At 51.5% G+C, this 24,319-nt stretch overlaps 1 protein-coding gene across 1 annotated transcript in view; it reads right to left on the reverse strand.

Annotated features, from left to right (window-relative positions):
* LOC140411432 (uncharacterized) overlaps positions 1-24,319 on the reverse strand; it is a 232,732-nt gene that overhangs the window by 181,225 nt on the left and 27,188 nt on the right. The window contains exon 2 of the mRNA XM_072500539.1: positions 13,942-13,995. Coding sequence (XP_072356640.1) covers positions 13,942-13,995 — 54 coding nt within the window. The remainder of the gene's footprint in view (positions 1-13,941; positions 13,996-24,319) is intronic.

Genomic DNA, 24,319 nt, shown 5'->3' on the forward strand with positions numbered 1-24,319 from the left:
TCTTGATACCATATCGAAAAACCACAATGCAACGACACAGAGTTCACCAGCAATGCTGCTTTTCAAAAGGAAGCTAAGGACAAAGTTTGACCTTTTGATATTACCTGATACTTCATAGATTGTCAATCGACAACAACAATCACAGACTCTAAAATGAGAGCATTCACTCGAGGAGAACGAGTGCTCACAAGAAGCTACACTACGAATGAGGAATGGGTACCTGCTGTTATCCTAACAAAGCCAGGTCATATCATACACCATACAGGTGGATTATGAACGAGCTAGACAACATCATACAGATCAACTATTAGCTTCACAAAGTGAAATTGCTGAAACTTCCCAAGAAGTATTCCCTTTGGAAAATCTAATACTTCTGAACAGAGGCCAAGCACAAATTCAGATTCTGTTTCTGAGGAATCTTCAACACCAATGAGACGGACACTGAAGTATCTTCACGGGAAGTATTACCAACAGAAGAACTAGGAGACATTTCAAAGGTCTTGAGTAGCCAGGTTCCAGAATATCGAGTGCAACCCAAAATAAATAAATAAATGTCCGCCTCAGAGTCTTATTAAGTTGTATAAATGTAAAAAGATAATGGTGCAAAGAAATGTCTGTTGTTTAAACATTAAGAAAAGTTGTTATTTGTACTAAAGAAGTAAAGGAGGAGGGGTCTTATGTATTTAAGTAATACATCCCTGCTGGTGAAACATCATTTGATCTGTAGGGACATCAGCAGAGTGTTTGTGAGGGCTTTCGTTCTCCATCTTCGAATTGTATGAGCAACATCACCTGAATAAAACTTGCATTGTGTTTGGAAGAAACTCAAGTGCAATTGCCCATAATCTATAAAAGTATCTTTCAGTACCATTACTAGAGTCTTGCGGTCATCTCTTGTCAGGTTGGTTATGCATTGGGCATGCTGGTTAGAATCCATTTGAGAGTATGCACTTTCCATGTTATATCATTGAATATGTTTCTGTCTTAGCATGAGAATTTATATGGACGGACAAGGGGGTCCCTTGCCCAAATTTCAACATCCTTAGTGCTTGAAGCTCTGCACCAGGAGTTCTGAATATGAGTAGAATTGCATTTGGTCATATGAAAGAGAGTCAATGTAAAACATGGCATTTCCGGAACTCTGGTGGTGTTTCAGCAAGTGGCTTGATTATATAAATCAAAAGATCCTATGGTTAATCCCAGTTTTGCTGAGTTAGTTAATCTCAGCCAGGCCAAGGGATATTGTTGTCCCCAAATTGAAGAACACAATACTGACCAAGATTTCTGTTCCTGATCATTGTCCAGTAGCTCGTACTGCAAGTGTATGTACGATCATCAGATGGGGACAGGAACAGGGTGATTGTGTTCCCCTATTGTAGTCAAAAGTCTGAAGTCTACAATCAAGGCTCGTATATGAGTAATGGCTGATAGGGATGACATTGGAGGGGCCCAACCTCCAAGGAATCCTACTCCAGCAAGAAGTCAAGGCTTTCAGAATAAGAAAAGAGAAAAAATAAGCATTCATTTTCAGTCACTGGATTCTAATAGGTGTTATTGCATCTCCACAGGCACACTCTAAAAGTTGGTGTAAGCTGATACTTTGCAAACTAAATAGTAATAATAAAATCCCTGAAAGTTCTCAATAATTTTGACGAAATAATGCACAATAAAATGTCAAGTTCCATTTTTTAGCTCATGGAGCTGACTAGGTTTTGTAGAAGACAAGGAGTCCAAACTCAGTTCAGTAAAAAAGTAATTTTGGTTTATTGTAACTTAAAGGTATTTATAGTATGCATCAGATCCCAGCTGGGTCTGATCTGTCGGTTCCATGCTTGGCTGACTTTACATGGAACTTAACCATGCTCAATCTTGGCAACATCTACAATATCTACCATTGAGAAGGATAAGAACAATAACATTGTAATAGCAGAAACATCAAATGCTGCTGTGGGGGTGGCACGGTAGCACAGTGGTTAGCACTGTAGCTTCACTGTATGTGCGGAGTCTGTCCATTCTCCCCGTGTCTGCGTGGGTTTCCTCTGGGTGCTCCGGTTTCCTCCCACAAGTCCCGAAAGACGTACTTGTTAGGTGAATTGGGCATTCTTAATGCTCCCTGTGTGTATCCGAACAGGCGTCTGAGTGTGGCGACTAGGGGATTTTCACAGCAACTTAATTGCAGTGTTAATGTAAGCCATCTTGTGACAATAATAAAGATTATTATTAATAATAAATAATAATATTCCTGGATTTTATCCATCATTTGAGTTGGATCAGTTTCTTGGTCACCTGTGGGTAAAAATCCTAGAATGCCTACCTACTACCAACATAGGGGAACCATCCACACAAATGATGCGTTTGTTGAAGAAAGCTGTGCGCCACCTATTTATAACAAGTGTATGGAACTCCAGAATTGTTCTGCTACCAGATAGAGACCACTGAGCTGTTTCCTACATTTTACCTTGCACACCAAGAGAAACCTCCCTCAAGGTCCCCATTTACCCGAGTCCTCAAGCCCTGGTTCTCTTCAGTTTATCTGCCATCTTCCTTATGCATTCTCAAAGTGCATTCAATCCTTATCTTATATTTCCTCAGCGCCATTCCCATGAAACTCTGAGAAAAACAACATGCTTTCCTCATCCCCAAGTCAGCACCATAAATAATTCCTTTTCCTCCAACGTTGTCCCCCCCTTTCCTTACAAAACAACTGTTACGCATTCCTCAAAAAGAGTACTGCTGGCTTATGTGTCCTCCTTAAATAATGCTCCATCTCTAACATATCTGATATGTGCCTATTTTTCTGCAGCTCCCCGTTGGAACCCTTCAATCAGATTTTTTTCTTCCCAAGCCACAAAAACTTCCCGAACCAAAGCACAAATTACATTTTTTTAAATTGTATTGCTGTCCTCTTTATAGCTTTCAATATAGTCCCAATCTCCTCAATTCTCCATCTTAGTGAAATGAAAGTCGGCATAGTCCCCGAGGACCATGAGCTGCTCTCCGATTTTGAGAGAGAGCTGACAGATTGTAATTTAACCAGAGGGTCACCACACTCAGGCGAGGGGCAAAGTTGAGAAGGCGGGGACTTCATGAGTAACTCAGCCGGTACAGGAATTGAATCTGTGCTACTGGCGGTGTTCCAGGAATCAGACGTCCAGCAAACTGAGCTAACCTGCCTCCGGCAGTGCCAGGACTGTTCCGTGGAGGGGGAGAGGTGGTTGCATGGGGTGGGGAGGATTCCATGTCCATGGGAGGAAGGGGTGGGGGGGGGGCTCTATGGTTGGGCGGGTTGGGGTCTATTTTAATTTAACTCGGAGAGCCATTTTTAAAGGGTACTCCGATCTTTTAAAATCGTAAGTTGTTGGTCGGCCAGGCTCAATCAGAGCACACCCCCGCCAACGTGACATCATGGGACCCGCCCCGTAATACGCTTTGGACCAAAAGCCTAAAAATGCAGCGGAGGAAGCTGCCCCTGAGGCCGACAGCTTTTACCCTGTTTTTCACGCCCACTGCACCACTCTTCCCCCCCAAAAACATCAGAAAATTCCGCCCACTATAGCAAATGCAAGCTGTTTATTGCTGTACCAAGAGGAGTAAGCAATAAATGCAGTCTGGCCATCGCCACCCACATTCTGTGAACAATTAACGTTAAACATTATTTATATTGCTCCATCAATTATCTCTCCAGAGATACATCAAATTGTCTCCTGAATTGTTTAATGGCTATGCCGAGTAGATTATTCCACTATTTTCTCACTGTTTGAGGTGAACTTGTTCCACCCAATTCCTGTTCTTCCTTAGTATTCCTCGTTTTCAACTTGCGCTATCTGTTTTTTGACTCTTCACGATCCTGGACAATTTCCCCAGTTCAACTTTTGTCATCACCCTTCAATGATATTGAAAGGTTTGGGAAGACTTTTCTCTCTAACCCTCACAGCTCTGAATTGGAAGGTTATGGGTTCAAACCCCACCCTGGAGCACATAAACCAAGGTCACACTTCAAGGTAATACAGAACAGCTTCCTACAATGTCGGAGATGCCACCTGTTGGATGAGAGAACGAGGATGAAAATGGCCTTCGGTGCAAGAATGGGCGATAACAGATTGGCAGTCGCTTCACTTGCTGACTACAGTATAAAAGAAAATCAGGCATGGTATAAAACAGATTGCTGATTCATTTTCTCCCAATCATACTACTGCTGAAGATGAATTTCACTGCCCCCCACGCCCCCCACCCCACTCCCGACACATTAAATTCAGGCTCTGTCTATTCGGGTGGAAGTAAACATCCATACGGCTCAAATCGAAGAGTAGAGGAACTTTTACAATATTCAGGACTGACAAATAAGAACATAAGAAACAGGAGGCTAAGTAAATGGCGTCGTAAATGCCGTTATGTTTTACGATGGCGTCAAAAGGTCCCTAGGAGCAGCGATCCTGCGCCGAACAGGGGGCCAGCATGGCACTGGAGCGCTTCACGCGTCAGAATGGGCGTCGCGGGTCCGCGCATGCGGACTACAGCCGGCACGAGTTCCGGCATGAGCGCTACGGCCTGCACGAATTTGCCCATGCGCACTAGTTGCCTTCTCCGCGCCAGCCCAACATGGCAGAGAGCTACAGGGGCCCGGCGCAGAGGAACATAGGCCCCCACCAGGAGAAGCCCGCCCACCAATCGGTAGGCCCCGATCACAGGGCAGGCCACCGTGGAGGCCCTCCCCGGGGTCAGATCCCCTCTCCACCCCCACCAGGCCGCCCCCAGCAACATGAACGCCGAGGTCCCGCCGGGCAGGACCACACGTGAACGGCGCCAGCGGGACTTGGCCAAATTCGGCAGGCACTCGGCCCATCGTGCGCGGAGAATCGGCGGGAGGCCGCGTAGAGCGGCCCCCGACCGGCGCCGCGCCGACGCCAATGACCGGTGTCAGGGCGGCGTCACGTGAATCGCAGCCCCCCTCCCCGGCGGCCCGGAGTCGGAGAATCCCACCTGGGGCATTTGGTCCTTTGAGCCTGCTCTGCCATTCAATAAAATGATAGCTCATCTGATTGTGTCATAGAATCCCGAGTACTGAAAGTGGCAATTCATCCCATCAAGTCTGCACTGACCCTTGTAAACACCCCCACCCCAGCCCAACCTCACCTAACCTTTGGACACAAGGGCAATTTATCATGGCCAATCCACCTAGCCTGCTCATCTACGGAGGAAACTGGAGCACCCGGAGGAAACCCACGCAGACTCACGGAGAACGTACAAAGTCCAAACAGTCATCCAAGGTCGAAATTGAACCCAGGTCCCTGGCTGTGAGGTAGCAATGCTAACCACTGTGCCACCCTGTCATTAACCCCAATCTTTTGCCTAACCCTCCATAATGTTTGACTCTCATGTAGATTAAAAATGTGTCCAACTCAGACTTCAATATATTCAAAGACCTCGCCTCCACTGCTCGCTGAGGGAAAGGATTCCAAACACTAACAACACACGGAGAAGAAATTCCTTATCTCAGACGCAAATGAAAACCCCTCGTTATCAAACTGTGCCCTCTAGTTGTAGATTACTCGCACCCAATCCCCCCCCCCGAATCCCTCACCACCTCCCTGATTTGTTATGTTATAGGTGTAACATAAGCGGCTTCCTTGTGGTGCACTTGACAAAGGAAGGTTCAGACGTGGAGATAACTTCAACACGTTTATTAAACTATTAACACTTCTATTACTCGGGTTCGACACTACTGCTAATCCTACTATAGCTACCCAGACTGACTAACGAGCTCGCTGCAGAGACTTGTGACACTGGAGTCACGTCTTGTGTGTGCAAGGATTGCGCTCTGGAGACTTGCATTTCTTCTATCGTGGAGTCTGTCCATGAGCTCGCTGTGGAGGCTTGTGACACTGGAGTCACTACTTGTTCGTGCAAGGACTGCGCTCTGGAGTCTTACGTTTCTGCAATTGTGGAGTCTGTCCACGAGCTCGCTGTGGAGGCTTGTGACACTGGAGTCACTTCTTGTTCATGCAAGGACTGCGGTGTGGAGTCTTGCGTGTCTTCTTTCGTAGAGTCGTGAACCCTGAGCGGTGCATGGACCATGCTCTGTGTGGCAGCAGGCCGCTCTTTGTACCGCTCTCTGTCTCTTAGTTTCAGGTCGTAGTATAATCCTGCACTCACGAGTCAGGATGTCATATCTGCAGGGCTGAAGATCCTCAAATCCGAAGACCTCGTCGTCGGGGTCATCAATGTGCAACACGTCTAGTTGCGGTTCGGATTTGGTACTGGGGTAGCCTCCCAAGGTGAAAGGTTCGTCCGAGTCGTAGTCTTCTAGGATCATATCATCACTGTTTGCGTGGGAGCTGGCATTGGGCTCGCGAGGTCCAGAGAAAATGTAAAGGTCGGTTTCGAAGTATTCAAGGTCGGAATCATCGGTTTGGGCGTAGGTAACTGCTTGTTGCAGGGTTCTTCGGAGGTTTATTTAATTTCCTGGTTCAATTTGAGGCATTGTGCTGTCATTCCAGGTGAAAGAAGGTTGTTTTACGGCTTTAAAATATTTTTTCTTTGATTTGGAATGTTTCCCCTTTAATGGGCGTGGTCCGGGGCCTCTGACATCATGACGCATATGACATCATATGTAGGAAGCGTTTGCACATGTGCAAATCACTGTTCCTGTACTGCGGGCCGTTTTCGTGATTGCGCCTGCATGGCGTCTCGCGCATGCGCAAACTGACCTTCCCGTTCTGTGCGCTTCTCGCGCAACTGCGCAAGTGCAGTCCCTTTAGAAAGATGGCCGCCGATCAAAATTGTTCTCTGCTCCGGGATCTCGGCCTCGTGGTGAGCACTGGTGCTTCTCTTACCTTTTCTTGCTGGTTGGAGTGTGTTTTCCTCACAGTATTTGCCAAATTTGTCCAGGACTGCCTGGAAGTCGCTCCTGTTTTGCCCTTTGGAGAACTTGAATTTTTAGAAAGATTTCTTCTGCTCTGGCACCGGCGATGGTGAGCAGAAGCTCTGTCTTTTCAGCATCGGCCACGTCTTCTGGTTCGGCTGCTACCAGGAAGATTTCAAACATTTGCCGGAATACCCGCCAGTTTTCACGGAGATCGCCGTGGCACTGGAGCTGCTGCGGAACCCGGATCTCGAAAATCTTGCCTGGGTATCGTTGCTGGTTGTCACTGTACACTGAGGTATGGCTATATGGATTGAAACAGTTCAGTCCTGGTACCATGATTTGTTATGTTGTAGGTGTAACATAAGCGGCTTCCTTGTGGTGCACTTGACAAAGGAAGGTTCAGACGTGGAGATAACTTCAACACGTTTATTAAACTATTTACACTTCTATTACTCGGGTTCGACACTACGCTAATCCTACTATAACTACCCAGACTGACTAACCAGCTGCTGCAATCCACGTGGTGGGTGTAATATTGAATCAACCCTGTGTCTGTTCTCACTGACTGTCTCCACTGGAAAGAGGCAGATCACGTGTGTGGTGTCCTTTATATATGGGGTGGTGTAATGCTCCCCTGTGGTCGTGTCACCTCTGTGTGTATCGTGAATGTCCATTGGTCGTGTCCTATCTAACTGATCTATTGGTTGAGTGTGTGTGTGTGATGTTTCTGGTGCTCCCTCTAGTGTCGAGCTAGCCTGCATGCATTTACATTGATGCACATCACCACACTCCCTGAGGGGAAATATCCTCTCAGCATGGGCCCTGTCAAGACCCCTCAACATCTTTTATGTATTTCAATAAGATCACCTCTCATTCATCTAAATTCCAAAAGTATAGGCTCGGCCTTCTCAACCTTTCCTCATAAGGCAAGCCCTTCATCACAGGAATCAACCTAGTGAACCTTCTCTGAACTGCCTCAATGCAAGTATATCCCTTCTTAACTAAGGAGATCAAAATTGTAAGCAGTGCTCTAGATGTGGTCGCACCAACACCCTGTGCAGTCGTAAAAAGAGTTCCCTAGTTTTATGCTGACACTGCCAAGATGCCAAGCTGGCATTATTTTGCATGCGCGCGATCGGACCGGGGATGCCTGGCGTGGCTGTTGGGGGTTGCCGAGGGGCCAGGGACACTCCCATTGTGCGTTTGAGCAGGGAGGCCGTGGGCCGTTTCGTGAGCCTCGGAGATCGGGACGCCATTTAAAAATGGAGTCCCGGTCTCTCGCTACCCTGGGGAGTTCTGGAGAGCGGAGCCCCCCACGATACAAACGGGGCTATCTGCGGCCTTGGCTACGCATTCCCTGTTTAGGCTCCTTATACAACGCGAGTCACGTTGAATAGCAATGTGTTTCTCGGCACTGCGAGTGCCGGGAGACAAGCGGCTAAATGTGCTCGCTCGGGGAGATTCTGTTCCCTTTTGGGAGAATCGCGCCTCAGATGTTTTGGCCTGCCTTCTATTATCACTGTTCAATGTTTGTATTTCCACGAGTCTGACCCTGCAATTCCGGAAGAATCTTTAAAGGTTTGAGAGTGGGGGAGTGTCAGGTTGATTTTGGAGTCTTCTCAGCTGCTTGCTGCTCTGTGTGTCTCTGATTCCAACCTTCCCGCTGCTCCAGCTTGATGCACCATGACAGAAATGGGACAAGGAGAATTTTATTGGTGCAGCGCGGTATACCTAGTTGGAATGCCCTGCCAGAAAGGGTGGTGGAAGCAGATTCAATAATTCCTTTCCAAAGTGGTTTGGATAAATATTTGAAGGGGATAAATTTGCTGGGGCTGTGGGTTGAAGGGCAGGAGGGTTGAATTAATTGGACAGTTTTTTCAAAGTGCCAAGCACAGGCACAACGGGCAGGATTCTCCGCTCCTCCCCCGGCGTGTTTCTCAGCTGTTCGCTGGTGGCGGGATTCGCTGCTCCTGCCGCTTGTCAATGGGATTTCCCATTGAAGCCACCCTACGTCGTCGGGAAACCTGCGGGCAGGAGTGCGCTTCCTGATGGGAACAGAGAATCCTAATGGCCGGAGAATTCTGGCCAATGAGCTGAACAGCCTCCTGTGCCACATCATTCTATGATCGCTAAGGAAGGATAGATGCATTCACATTAGTATTACATTTAAGGGCTCTGTCTGAAGGGCTATTTGAAATATACATTCTTTTTTTTCAAAATGGCGTAATAAATAAATGTAATGTGAGCATAATATAACAGGTCTTGACAAAAGGCTCACTTGAAATGTTGTCTTTATAAATTAATCAGCACATTTTATTTGTGGGACTATTTATAGTATTACCACCCCTCTATTTATAACTTGTCTTTGTAAACAGCTGAAGTGGACCTGAAGTCATGTTGACAATGACAGCAGCACTTGCAAGAGCACACAGTTTAAGTTGTTCACTGGACTGATAAGTGCAACAGAGCTGTGTTTTGTTCTTGATTCTTCTCTGCTATTCTAATGTATTTTTTCCATCTTCCTTATGGGTCCAAATGCCAGCACCATTTTGGTGGAGTGCTGTCCAGCAACCTTGGCCATGACAGGTCTTGGCCATACCTGTGATGTCAGCTGTTTCCACTGGCTTTCCCTTCGCGTGTGCACAATGCACCCATCCTCTGCTCAGCGTCACCACGTGAGGTCGGGTATTTTCCCACAAGGTGCATCGTGGAAGTGTAGAAAAGGGCCTTCATTTTCAGAGTGAATATTCTGCAAGTGTGCCGATGGTTCTCACCATGACAGACAGGATTGGATTCTCTCTCGTTAGAGATGGTCACTTGTGTCTGGCACTTGTGCGGCACAAATGTAACTTGCCACTTATCAGCCCATCATGGATATTGTGCAGGTCTTGCTGCATATTGACATTGTCTGCCTTAGTTCCCGAGTTATGAATGGTGAACATTGTGCATTAATCAATAAATAGTCACACTTCTGTCTTTATAATGCAGGGAAGGTCACTGACGAAGCAGCTGAAGCTGCTTAGGTCTAGAACACTCTCCTGGGGTTTATAATGTCTGGCATTATGTCTCCAAATCTTGGTATCAAAAGATGGGATTGTACTTGATTGCTGATAGTCAATAGGCTGATAGTCAATAGGCTGAAGAGCAAAAGGCATATATCCAGCCATTAGAGATCTGGCAGTGATCCTGTAATGGAGTATTAGGAATCCTTATTGATTTAGTGAGGAGATCATGTTTTGAAGTCAATTGTAGAGATGTACCTCTAATCCCTGCTGTGCAGTGTATGGGAGAGACGTTATCCATCAGGTTATTAGCAGAATAATGCAGAGGTTTACATATTGGGCTGGATTCTATTCTATATTCTTCAATACAGGGGGAAAAGATAATTTGTCTATCCAGTCCCGACAATCTAGCCACACTATGCAATAAATGCTCAATTAGTCTAGTGGTAACATATAACTGCCAGTCTTGTGGTTATTGTGGAATGAAGTATGTGGCCCCAGGCAAGGCAAAATGGTAACTGGAGGTAGGAATGGAGCAATAAAGGCATATATCATCCTTTGAGTCTGGTTGGTGCACTGAGGGAGACAATGTACCTGTTTACTCTCACGTGAGCGGGCAGTCTACAAATTGGGATATGCAACCGATCCAGATAGAAAGAGTTTGCATTTATGTAACACCTTTCATGATCTCGCGGCATTGCAAAGTGCTTCACGGTCAATTAAATTATTTTCTTTTGAAGTGTGGTCAGTGTTGTAATGTAGGGAAACTAGAAGTACCTTAGCACTGGATGGGGGAGGGAGTTTTGTCATTGAAATTTCCATTTTGTCAAATTTCCCATCTCCGATCAGAAGCAGTTTAGTTGATGGTGTCCACCCAAACTCCTGTTTAAAGCAGTGGTGTAGCAGGTCCTTGTACATGTTGTGCCCTGCACTAAGTTTACTTTTTGTTCAAATGGAAATCCCCTATGGCCAAGTCTTGAATTAGGTCGACCTAAACAAAGCTATAGCCAATAGCTTGTAAATCCACCACTGGATGGTGTCAAAAGATGAAATAGGTCGGGGCAGCACGGTGGCGCAGTGGGTTAGCCCTGTTGTTTCACAGTGCCGAGGTCTCAGGTTCGATTCTGGGTCACTGTCTGTGTGGAGTTTGCACATTCTCCCCGTGTCTGTGTGGGTTTCACCCCCACAACCCAAAGATGTGCAGGCTCGGTGGATTGGCCACGCTAAATTCCAACTTTGGAAAAATGAATTGGGTACTCTAAATTTTTTTTAAAAAGATGAAATAAGTAGATGATTTACCTCAACACCAACCAAAAAGTGTGGCCCAAGTTCTAAATGAATATTCTAGTATTTAAATGAACTACCCTGACTTTTGAACTTGTATGAGGACAGGACACGTCATTTCAATCAACTGGCTTCTGAATTTTGTTGGTTTTTGTTGGAAAATATGGGCCAGTTTTCCTGTTATTCTGTCATATTTTTGTCATCTATTGAAGATGCCTGGCAAGACACTCTTTCTCTCTTCATAGCCTTTTGAGCTGCCAATAAAGTGGAATCAAGAACCACCCATTAGTTACTCTTACCTTCCAATTTTTTCTGCCCATCTCTAAAAGACACAAAGGCCTCAAGATCACACCTATCTCCACAATGATGGTAGCCAAACCTGCTCTACAAGAAAATAGTTGCATTTTTGGGAAAACGGTCATCACAGGTCCGGGTGATTTAATGCCGGAGATCCTGAGGGTAGCGCCCTTGGGTTCATCCACCACCAGCTGCTTCATCAATTACTTTCTCTCCATCACACACCATTCAGATTAGAGTAGAACTGATGATTCCATAGTGTTCAGCTTCCTGCACCAATCATTCGGGCAATGAAGCACAAAAGCCAGCCTACACCACGACTTAAACAACATCTTGCATTGGCCTGTAACTTTCATGCTGCATAACTCTCAGGTGATGCCCTTCTCCAGCAAGTGAAATTCTACCCATTTCTCCATGATCTTTACTGCACAATTATCTGGGAGTCATTCGGAATCAAACGCTTATCAGCCACATCTACAGCATGGTAACAAGAGCAAGACAAAGTCTAGACATTCTGTGGTACGTGGCTCACTTTGAGACCTGACAGAGCCGTTTACAGGGATCATGTGAGAAATGAATTGGGATGCTGGCCATTCACCTGGACAGATCGCCCCGCGCCCCCCGCCAAGACCCCGGAGCCCACTCGTGCCGCCTGATCCCGCTGGTAAGGGAGGTGGTTTGATTCACGCCGGCGGGACAGGTATTATAGCAGCGGGACTTCGGCCCATCGCGGACTGGAGAATCGCCGGGGGGGGGGGGGGGGGGGGGGCGACCGGCACGGCGCGATTCCCGCCCCCGCCGAATCTCTGGTGCTGGAGGATTCGGCGGCCGGCGGGGGCGGGATTCACGCCGCCCCCCAGCGATTCTCCGTCCCGGCGGGGGGTCGGAGAATCCCGCCCCAGGTGATGAGGCAGCAGCCAAAACCAAGTGGGTTTGAATGGGCAAGTCTCAGTCCAGTATTTACTCAGTGTTTGAATGAGAATGAGCAGCAATTATTTTATGAAACTTGAGTTTGTATTCACTAAGGCGTGTCATTCAAATGATGTGAAAAGAAATTGTAAGATAGAAATACTAATACAATATAAATAGCAAACTCTGCTTCCACTCATCATCCACTATTACAAGACATTCAGCTGACAAGTAAAGCTCACGAGTGATGACAGGCTTTACTTTGGCTGCAATGCTGAGTAACACTGGTTCCTGGGTTAAAATCTAAAGTATCAGCACTGAACAGACTGGTCCAGCAAAATTCACGATGGAGAGAGGTATTAGCCCAACACATGGAAATCCATCTGGAATCACACCAAAATGGACCAGAAATGAAATGAAGTGAAAATGAAAGTTGCCACAGTCCCCGAGGACCCGAGACTGCTCTCCCCTTTCGAGAGAGAGCTGGCTGGTGGTGATTTAACCTGAGGGTCACCAGACCTCAGGCGAGGGGTAAGATTGAGAAGGTGGGGCCTTCATGGATAACCTCAGCCACTACAGGAATTGAACACATGCTCCACAGAATCCCTACAGTGCAAAAGGAGGCTATTTGGCCCATCGCGTCTGTACCGACCCTCTGAAAGAGCCCCCTACCTCGGCCTACTCCCCCACCCTATCCTCGTAACCCCACCTAGCCGTGCTGTTGATGTGGCTCTGCATCACAGACCAGCCATCCAGCCAACTGAGGTAACCGACCCCCCGCCAAGACCCACTACCAGGAATAATGTTGACCTGAAACCACAAGAGCCTCAGTGCTCCCTTCTCGAAATCCACCATGTAAAATAGTTATAGGTTTTCACAGTCACTCGGTATATGGTCATTCTATCAATCATATTTAACTGGATAAGTTTAGAACTTCTTAAGCTGCTGTTTAGATTCCCAATTCCTGCCACACATTGAATGATTCAATAATCAGTTCTAGGATTGATATTACTGTGCCTTAACTGCAGCAACAATAGTCTGCTGCACAGATAGACCCTCATTCAATTTGTACGCAATCCGAACCTCCACAATAAAATCAACAGTAAATAAAGCCCAGCTAAGCCATTAATTGACTCCCAAGTCCAATTTGTACTGGGTAAGATATACATCACAATAAACTTTACTTGGATAAAGAATGCTTTGGTTGAAAGCAACTACAATTATTTTTCTAAACGGTTTTACAAAGCCGCATGACAGAAGTTTATAGTTTGAATTTATTTCTAGAATTCAACATTAGATACAGCTGTATGGTACTGGGAGATTCAAGAAGCTATATTTTAATGCATTATAAATATCTTACATCAAGAATGAATTTATCTGCAGTAACTCTACAATATTATTTATATGGAAGACGAGAAGTCAGCACAGGAGGATCAATGGCATTTAGAGTCAACAGCTGCACTCTCAGGGTCTGGCAGCAGAAAGATCTGCATCGCACTCAATGTTACCTAGATCGGTGCCTCCACAGTATTTGATATTTAAATATATTAATGTTGGTTGAAGTAGATTCTTATTAATACTTACGGCTGACTTCATTGCGGAACACTCCTGGGCTTGCTTCTTATAAATTATAGGATCCTATAAGGTGACAGACAAACATAATGTTCAAAGTAAGGAATGACTATGCCTGGAATTTCCGACGTACCAGTTGTTATTACCCCGAGGAATGTTTTATTGTATTGAATTTCACAGGAACTGCCAGAGATCATATTTCAGAGGAGAGAAGTGGGAGCTGAGCCAGGGAAAAGATTCGGACTTCCAAGCTGTCCAGCTCAGCAGCAAGATGGAATCATTGCATTTCTTCTGAAAAACAACTAAACAACATTGCTACTGATAACAAATTCGATACACATCCAAATGAACAGTCACGCTCACAAATATCTTTAAGATACATGGCAATTAAAATTATCTATGTTCCTGATGTTGTCTATGTTATATCTATGTTATATAACATTGCACACATATCTGGTCTGACAATTTTCAGGCAAAATATTCCTCAGCTTACTTTATTAGCAACACTCCGACCTCCACATTACACATCATTGCTCAGGTGCCTATTTTTAATCTAGGTAAAAAAATTCGACATGTTTTTTTTCCCTCTTAAAAACTGCAATCAACCTTACTTGTTCATGAACTGCTATTTTTCTTTTGCTCTTTCCGAGCAATGCCACTCAAGACATCTAATCATAGAATTTACAGTGCAGAAGGGGGCCAATAGGCCCATCGAATCTGCACTGGCCCTTGGAAAGAGCACCCCACTTAAGCCCTCACTTCCAACCTATCCCCGTAACCCAACCTAACCTTTTCGGACACTAAGGGAAATTTAGCATTGCCAATCCACCTAACCTGCACATCTTTGGAATGTGGGAGGAAACCGGAGCACCCGGAGGAAACTCACGCAGACACGGGGAGAACGTGCAGACTCCACACAGACAGTGACCAAAGCCGGGAATCAAACCTGGGACCCTGGAGCTGTTAAGCAACTGTGCAATCCACTGTGCTACCGTGCTGCCCTGCTTCAAAGCTAAAGTGTTTATTGCTCAATGATCACCACTGCCATTCAATGGTCCTTCACTCAGAGACCCGATGTAGTCTAAGATGTTAGTCCAGGTCTTGCTGGAGAGGTGCATCTCGCAACATGTCACAAGTTGGATTTTGTTCCCTCATCCTTCATCTGAGAAAAGATTTGTGTTGGAAACTGCTGGCAGTGGAAACCCAATATGGCATCTGGGACTTTACTGAACAATGGGACCAATAACATGGCTTGGATTTTCGTCACGACAGCGAGCCTCTCCATCGTAGCAAAAATGGCAGAAGTGCACAAAAATCAGAAGGTCCCTCCCCAGCACAGCACCTCCCATTTTCCGAGGGGGGAAGGGGGGGTTGTTTAGGTGGCGGGTTCACAGAGACAGCTATCCACTTAAATCATCAGTTTCCCCCACTCAGTTGGATTTTGGTAGGTCAGGTGTGTGAAACCCAAAGTGTGCCGAGTAGACTAGGTAAGAGCAGCTCTGAACTTGGTGGATTCGTTTGGATAATCAGGATAATATCCCTTTGGTGGAGGTCCTGGGACACTTTGCAGGAAGTAAAGTGCCCTTTGGAGTTGTTAAAAGTACGCATAAATTTCCATGAAAAGTGCATAAACTAATTTGTCAACTCATTGGAACTGTCAACAGATCTGTCAAAATGAACAGTCAAAGGCAACTGTCAGGAGGACATGTCAAAATTGTCGAAAGAATCTGTCGAAAGAGCCTCTCCCCCCCCTGGTCTACTTTGTTGCACATTCGGCCCCAGAACCCCCGAGCCATGTTGCGCGTTGCCGGCACGTTCCGTAAAGCCACCGCGCATGCGCGGGTTGGCGCGTCACCACTGCGCATGCACGGGTTAGCGCCGCCCCCAGTGCGCGCCAGGAAGTGAGGCTGGAACAGCTGAACCGCTCCAGCGCTGTGCTGGCCCCCTGTGGGGGCCAGAATCGCTAGTGCCTGCGCCCGTTTCGCGCCATCGTGAAACGCGATGGCGTTCACAACGGCGCGGACACTCCGTCCCGCGATCGGAGAATCGCACCCTAAGTGTTGACACCGTCGGAAACGCCGTTGTGTTTCTCGACGCCGTCAACACGGCCCCAGGATCAGCAATACTGGCCCATACAGGGGGCCAGCATGGCGCTGGAGCAGTTTACGCCGCTCCAGCTGCTGATTCGGCTGTGGAATGGGCGCCGGGGGATGCGCAGTGTCTCCCTTGTCCGCGTCGGCCCTGACCTAACATGGCGCAGGAGTACAGGCGCCGGCTCGGAAGAAAGGAGGCCAGGAGACAGAGAGGCCAGCCCGCCGATTGGTGGGTCCCAATCACGGGCCTGGTCACATCGGAGGCCTCCCCGGGGTCGGACTCCCCCCCCCCCCCCCCCCCCTCCCACAGGCCACCACCCAACCCTTCAACGCTGAGTTCCTGCCAGCTGAGAGCAGGTATGGATGGCGCCGGCGGGACTAGGCGTTTCCGCAATGGCCGCTCGGCCCATCCCGCCCCGAGAATTGGCGGACCGGCCGCGTAGAGCGGCCCGCGACCGGCGCCGCGCCAACCATGCTCTGCAGAAAATCGCGTGCCAGTGTAAGGGCGCGATTCGCACCGGTCGGAGGGATTCTCCGGCCCGGCCCCGGACTGAGAGAATCCCGCCCAAGGTTTTGTGTAGTTGAAAGAACGTAAAACATTTTTATCAATGAGTGTATTTTTCAATGAAATGGAGTTTGTAATAGATACTTCGCACTTTATTTTATCTCAAGTCTGCAGGATTCCTGAGGTCTGCACATGGTGAATTCTGGATGAGTTGGCATGGTCAATGTAAGTGCAAAAGGTGTGGATGTGGGGCATAGGTTGGCATGAGTTAGCATTGGGGCTGCAAAGGGTCATGGTGGGAGGTAGAGGGGCAAAGGTTAGCAAGGACGGTATGAGGGTTTATGGGGAAGGTACAGGGCATGATTTGGCATGGATGGAGCAAGGGGATTGTGTGTGGGTGAAGGTTGCATGGATATTTCACCTTTTATTCTTCTTTTTAAATTTGTGGACTTCCAGCCAGCCTGTCCCTCACTACTTCCACTGTCACCCGACCTGACTTCTAATATAGCCTGCAGCTTCCCTGCCCATCCACAGGCCAAAAATCTGATGCTCAGGCAGGCATTTTTAAAAATTCGGGTTCACAGAGCTGGGAATTCTCCCGGCTCATGGACAGAAATGCATGCCTATAATCTCTTAACCGTTGTGACTGAAGGGTGGAGAAGGAAACAGGAACGCTGCAATAGGAAAAGTAAGGGCAAATTGAAGTCAAGTCAGGTTATACAGAAAGAGAGTGCGAGGCAAGGAAAGATTGTACAAGGTGTGGTAGTCACCGCTGTTTGAATAATACGTGTATTAGAGGTAATACGGTAAGGCTCCTGTGCTACAGGTACGGGGGTAGATCCCTGCCTGCTGGCTCCGCCCAGTAGGCGGAGTATAAATGCGTGTGCTCACCCAGCTGCTGCCATTTCAGTAGCAGCTGCAGGAGGCAACACATCTCTGCTTAATAAAGCCTCGATTACCCTCTACTCTCGTCTCGTCGTAATTGATAGTGCATCAATTTATTAAGCAGAGATATTACAGCGATGGAACTACGCATCAAGCTAGATCGCCTACAGCTGCACCCGCAAGCAGACAAAGCCTACATCGGATCAGCGACAGAACAACCATCAGAAGCACAGAAACTCCAGTTCCTGTACTCACGGGTGAGCTCCGATATTTTTCCCCTTATCCGGGATGCGCCCAACTACACTGAGGCCAAGACGCTTCTGAAAGGGAACTACATCCGGCCGATCAACAAACTCTACACCAGGCACCTCCTGTCCACCCGGCAACGACTCCCCAGTGAGTCATTGGACGATTTTGGGCGTGCCCTGCACATCCTGGCGAGGAACTGTGATTGCCAGGCAGTTTCGGCCATTGACCATAATGAACTCTTAATCAGTGATGCTTTTGTTACGGGCATGGGGTCGGCGTACATCCTCCAGCACCACTTAGAAGGGGGTACGCTCGACCTCACGGCGAGCAAGCAACTCCCGTAATGTACAATCGTACCACCCCCAACTGCACGGCGTTCCCCTCATGGACATCGTGGGTCCCACCAGCGGCTGCCCCCAGCCAACCCCAAGCCTGCGCGGCAGCCAACCAACCCCAGGGGCACATGTGCTATTTCTGCGGGCAGACAAGGCACCCCCGGCAGCACTGCCCAGCTGCAAGACCTGCGGGAAGAAGGGACATTTCGCTGCGGTGTGCCAGGCCCGGTCGATTGCCGCTGCATCCAGGCGCATTGTTCCTTCACCCCCCACGTGCGGCCCGTGGGCGCTGCCATCTTCCTCCCATCAGACGCGTGCAGCCCGTGGGCGCCGCCTTCTGTAACGCTGCCGCCATGTGTGCCCCATGTGCACTCCGTGGAAATCCGGGGGTACTGCATCGCCACCATCTTCGCCGCCATTTTGGACGGCGCCACAGGACCCCTGCTCGTCGGGCACCTCATCTGGCCGCTCATCGCCCGCCACCACCGCCGACCATCACGGGGCCCACCAACACCAGCCGCAGCTCGCCTCCATCGCGCTCGACCAGTCCCGACCGCACAACCTCGCATCCGCGACGACGACGGTGAAAGTCGATGGCCACAAGACACTTTGCCTTCTCGACTCCGGGAGCACGGAGAGTTTCATCCACCCCTCTACAGTAAGGCACTGCTCCTCGCGGTGCACCCCGTTACCCAAAGAATCTCCCTGGCCTCCGGATCCCACTCCGTGGAAATCCGGGGGTACTGCATCGCCACCCTCACCGTCCAGGACGTAGAGTTCAGCAACTTCCGGCTCTACATCCTCCCCACTCTCTGCGCTGCCCTGTTACTCGGCCTGGACTTCCAGTGCAACCTCCAAAGTCTAACTCTAACTCACTGTATGCGGCCTCACGACCCTTAAGGTCGACCCACCTTCCCCGTTTGCAAACCTCACCCCAGATTGCAAATCCGTCACCACCAAGAGCAGACGGTACAGTGCCCACGACAGGACCTTCATCAGGTCGGAGGTCCAGCGGCTACTGCGGGAAGGCATCATTGAGGCCAGCAACAGCCCCTGGAGAGCCCAAGTGGTAGTTGTAAAGACTGGGGAGAAACACAGGATGGTTGTTGACTACAGTCAGACCATCAATCGGTACACGCAGCTCGATGCGTACTCCCTCCCATGCATAGCTGATATGGTCAATCAGATTGCACAGTACCAGGTCTTCTCTACAGTGGACCTGAAATCTGCCTACCACCAGCTCCCCATCCGCAAGGCGGACCGCCAATAACCTGCGTTCGAAGCAGACGGCCGCCTTTACCACTTCCTCAGGGTTCCTTTCGGCGTCACTCATGGGGTCTCGGTCTTCCAACGGGAGATGGACAGAATGGTTGACCGGTACGGACTGCGGGCCACCTTCCCGTACCTAGATAACGTCACCATCTGCGGCCACGACCAGCAGGACCACGACGCTAACCATTTCAAATTTCTCCACGCCGCCAAGCTCCTGAACCCCACGTACAATAAGGAGAAGTGCGTGTTCAGCACCAACCGCTTAGCCATCCTTGGCTATTTTGTGCAAAATGGAGTTCTAGGGCCCGACCCCGACCGCATGTGCCCCCTCATGGAACTCCCCCTCCCACTCCCTCACTGCTCCAAGGCCCTCAAACGATGCCTGGTGTTCTTCTCTTATTATGCCCAGTGGGTCACTAACTATGCGGACAAGGCCTGCCCACTCATCCACTCCACTTTTCCCCCTGACGGCTGAGGCCCACCAGGCCTACAATCGTATCAAGGCTGACATCGCCAAGGCCGCGATGCACGCAGTCAACGAGTCCCTCCCCTTTCAGGTCGAGAGAGATGCATCAGACGTCGCTCTGGCCGCCACCCTCAACCAGGCTGGCAGACCCGTGGCATTCTTTTCCCGGTGCGGCTCCATGCCTCCAAAATTCGGCACTCCTCTGTCGAAAAGGAGGCCCAAGCCATCGTAGAAGCTGTGCAGCATTGGAGGCATTACCTGGCCGGCAGGAGATTCACTCTCCTCACTGACCAACAGTCGGTTGCCTTCATGTTCAATAACACACAGCGGGGCAAGATCAAAAATGATAAAATCTTAAGGTGGAGGATTGAGCTCTCCACCTACAATTACGAGATTTTGTATCGCCCCGGAAAGCTCAACGAGCCCCCCGATGCCCTATCCCGAGGTACATGTGCCAGCGCACAAGTGGACCAACTCCGGGCCCTACACGATGGTCTCTGTCACCCAGGGGTCACCCGGTTCTTTCACCTCATAAAGGCCCGCAACCTACCCTACTCCATTGCGGAAGTCAGGGCGGTCACCAAAGACTGCCAGGTCTGCGCAGCGTGCAAACCGCACTTCTGCCGGGCAGATCGTGCGCACCTGATGAAGGCCTCCCGCCCCGTTGAACGTTTCAGCATGGACTTCAAAGGGCCCCTCCCCTCCACTGACCGAAACACGTACTTTCGTAACGTGGTCGACGAATATTCCCGATTCCCTTTCACCGTCCCATGCCCTGATATGACTTCTGCCACCGTCATCAAAGCCCTCAACACCATCTTCGCTCTGTTCGGTGTCCCCGCCGGGTCGGAGAATGGCCGTTGGCCGCCGTGAATCACGCCCCCGCCCCCGCCGAAGTCTCCGAAGGGAGAAAAGTCGGCGGGGCATTAATGGCGCCGCTGCCGCGGAGAATGTCACGGGTCTGCGCAAGGCAGCCGATTTTCGGCCTGCCGATATTCTCCCTTCCGGATGGGCCGAAGTCCCGTCGACGTGATGACCGTTCACGTCGACGTGAATCAAACCTCCTTTTCATCGGCGTGACCCGGTGCTCCAGGCTCACGCCGACCAGCGAGGAGGTGAGTGACGGCCTGGGGGGTTGGCTCTGGGCAGGAAATGGCGTGGCCGCAGACTGATTGCCTGAGGAGAGGTGTGTCTCGGCTTGTGTGTGTGTGCGGCGGGGGGGGGGGGGGGGGGGGGGTGGTTAGAGTAGGCTGGGCTCCGGGGGAGTGCCGGGAGGGGGTCCGTGCCGGGGTGGAGGTTGGGGGTTGTGGAGGGGGTCCGTGCCGGGGTGGAGGTTGGGGGGGGGTCCGTGCCGGTGTGGAGGTTGGGGAGGGGGTCCGTGCCGGGGTGGAGGTTGGGGGTTGTGGAGGGGGTCCGTGCCGAGGTGGAGGTTGGGGGGGTGTCCGTGCCGGTGTGGAGGTTGGGGAGGGGGTCCGTGCCGGGGTGGAGGTTGGGGAGGGGGTCCGTGCCGGGGTGGAGGTTGGGGGGGGTTCCGTGCCGGGGTGGAGGTTGGGGGGGGTCCGTGCTGGGGTGGAGGTTGGGTGTTGGGGAGGGGGTCCGTGCCGGGGTGGAGGTTGGGGGGGGTCCGTGCTGGGGTGGAGGTTGGGGGGGGTCCGTGCTGGGGTGGAGGTTGGGGGGGGTCCGTGCTGGGGTGGAGGTTGGAGGGGTCCGTGCTGGGGTGGAGGTTGGGGGTTGTGGAGGGGGTCCGTGCCGGGGTGGAGGTTGGGGGGGGGTCCGTGCTGGGGTGGAGGTTGGGGGTTGTGGAGGGGGTCCGTGCCGGGGTGGAGGTTGGGGGGGGGTCCGTGCTGGGCTGGAGGTTGGGGGTTGGGGGAGGGAGTCCGTGCCGGTGTGGAGGTTGGGGAGGGGGTCCGTGCCGGGGTGGAGGTTGGGGAGGGGGTCCGTGCCGGGGTGGAGGTTGGGGGTTGTGGAGGGGGTCCGTGCCGGGGTGGAGGTTGGGGGGGGGTCCGTGCCGGTGTGGAGGTTGGGGAGGGGGTCCGTGCCGGGGTGGAGGTTGGGGAGGGGGTCCGTGCCGGGGTGGAGGTTGGGGGGGGGGTCCGTGCCGGGGTGGAGGTTGGGGGGGTCCGTGCTGGGGTGGAGGTTGGGTGTTGGGGAGGGGGTCCGTGTCGGGGTGGAGGTTGGGGGGGGGGGTCCGTGCTGGGGTGGAGGTTGGGGAGGGGGCCGTGCCGGGGTGGGTGATGGGAGGGCAAATGAGTTGGTCCACCTGGCCAGGTGCCAGCCTCCAACAGTTGGACCCATGCGGTCCATGCCACCTGGCTGGGGGGAGGAGGGGATATGGGCAATGATGACATGTCGTCGTTCCCCTCCCCCCCACCAGGCCGTCATGTTTTCAGACCATCCAGCGATGTTGGCCGCCGTGGTGGCAGCCGCTCATGTCTCTGTTGCCCTGGATGAGGAGGAGGAGGAGGAGGAGCGTGCCAGAGAGGCGGCGCAGGCTGCCGCAGAGGGGCAGGCGGCAGCCGCCCAGGCTGGAGGGACACCTGACCGACAGGACGAGGAGGGGGAGGAGGACGTCGCGGCCCCACGGCAACGGAGGCACCCGAGGGCGCCCCGTGTGTACCGGCCCCGGCAGTCATACCAGGACCTCACGGACCGGGAATGCAGGAGGAGACTCCGGATGAGCCGGGAAGCCGTGGCACACATCTGCCACCTGCTGGCACACCTGTCACCGCGTGGCACTGGCGGGGGACACCCTCTCCCCGTGTCCGTCAAGGTTACGGTGGCCCTGAACTTTTATGCAACGGGGTCATTCCAGGCACCGAGTGGGGACCTGTCCGGCATATCGCAGACATCGGTGCATCGGTGCATCCGGGCAGTGACAGATGCCCTTTATGCCATGGCGCACCGCTACATCCGCTTCCCCGTGGACCGGGCCAGCCAAGATGCCCGGGCCGTGGGCTTCTCTGCCATTGCCGGGTTCCCCATGGTCCAGGGCGCGATCGATGGGATGCACGTCGCCGTGCGGCCACCTGCAGATAACAGGGCCGTGTTCACTAATAGGAAGGGGACCTATTCGATGAACGTACAGGTGGTCTGCGACCACCGCATGATGATCCTGCACGTCTGCGCCCGTCACCCAGGCAGTGTACACGACTCATTCGTGTTGTCGCGGTCATCCATCCCCGGCATGTACGAGGGACGCCATCCCCGGCTGAGGGGCTGGTTGCTGGGCGACAGGGGCTACCCATTGCGATCGTGGCTGATGACGCCTATACGGAGGCCACGCAATGAGGCGGAGAACCGCTACAATGATGCCCATGTAGCGACAAGGGGAGTGATCGAAAGGTGCTTTGGCGTGCTGAAGATGCGTTTCAGGTGCCTGGACCTCTCTGGGGGCGCCCTCCAGTATCGGTCAGATAGGGTCGGCCGCATCATTGTGGTGTGCTGCGTCCTGCACAACATAGCCCAGCAGAGGGGCGATGTGCCGCAGGCAGAGGAGGGCGGAGTGGAGGAGCAGCAGGAAGAGGCCCAGTCCTCCCCAGAAGAGGGGGATGGGGGCAATGGTCAGGGCAGACGGGGTAGACACAGACGGGTGGCTGTCCACCGTTACCGGCTGGCCCAGAGGGCACGGGACAGACTGATAGACGCCCGCTTCACTGACTAGATGGGCGTGGGAATCGGGTAGTATGGCCACAGACCGCACACCATGACAACAGCCGACCACCCACACCCCCACCCATCCACCCACCCAGCACCCTCACCCCCCTCCCCAACCCCACACACCCCACCCGCATGCACACCACCCCCCCACCCCCAATTGCCGATCCACCGGCGGCACAACGGGCCGGGCTCACCCAGTTGCGGGTGGACGCGTGTCTATCGCAGGCCATGGAGAATGATGGCAACCCGCCTCCGATGAGCTCCTGGCTCTACATCGTTGGACTATGTCTGACCCATGGCCACAGTACCACCATCCACCCGGACCATCCCTGCATGCGGCTGTGACACTGCAGCGCACGGTCCCGTCCTCTGCCCGGGGGATGTTGATGGCGGCCCAGGGGGAAGGGGGCAGACTCACCTGGGGCTGAGGTAAGACCACCCCTCACACACACACTTGCGCTCAACGTACATGACACCCCCGCACACTTTGGACAGAGCACAAAGGCAGCTTCGGTAGGTGTAACATTGACTTTAATAACCAAAGGAGTTCATGCACGTGCCCTAGCGCCTAAAACTCATCTGTGCCCTGCACCCATGCCAACTTACTCAGTGTCTAATTGTTTGGCCTTACGGGCCCTTTGACTACGTCTACGTGGTTCCCCAGACGGTACAGCAGAACTGGAGGTGGACTCCTGTGATTCCTGCCCTCTGACACTGGATCCCTTTGGCGGCCGTTTCCTGGGGCGTCCTGGCCTAGATGGGCCAGGCTGCGGCCCGGGCGACTGGGATGGCGAGCTGCCAGCCTGTCCTGCCCGTTGCCCACCCGATGCACCTGGGACGGAAGGGGGGGAGTCCGAGGTGTCGCGGTGTACCGGGACCTCCCCTACAGAGGGAGCCGGGACGGACCACACCACCTCCTCCTCCCTCG

This window comes from Scyliorhinus torazame, chromosome 4 (genome assembly GCF_047496885.1).
Source record: "Scyliorhinus torazame isolate Kashiwa2021f chromosome 4, sScyTor2.1, whole genome shotgun sequence".
Lineage (NCBI taxonomy): Eukaryota > Metazoa > Chordata > Chondrichthyes > Carcharhiniformes > Scyliorhinidae > Scyliorhinus > Scyliorhinus torazame.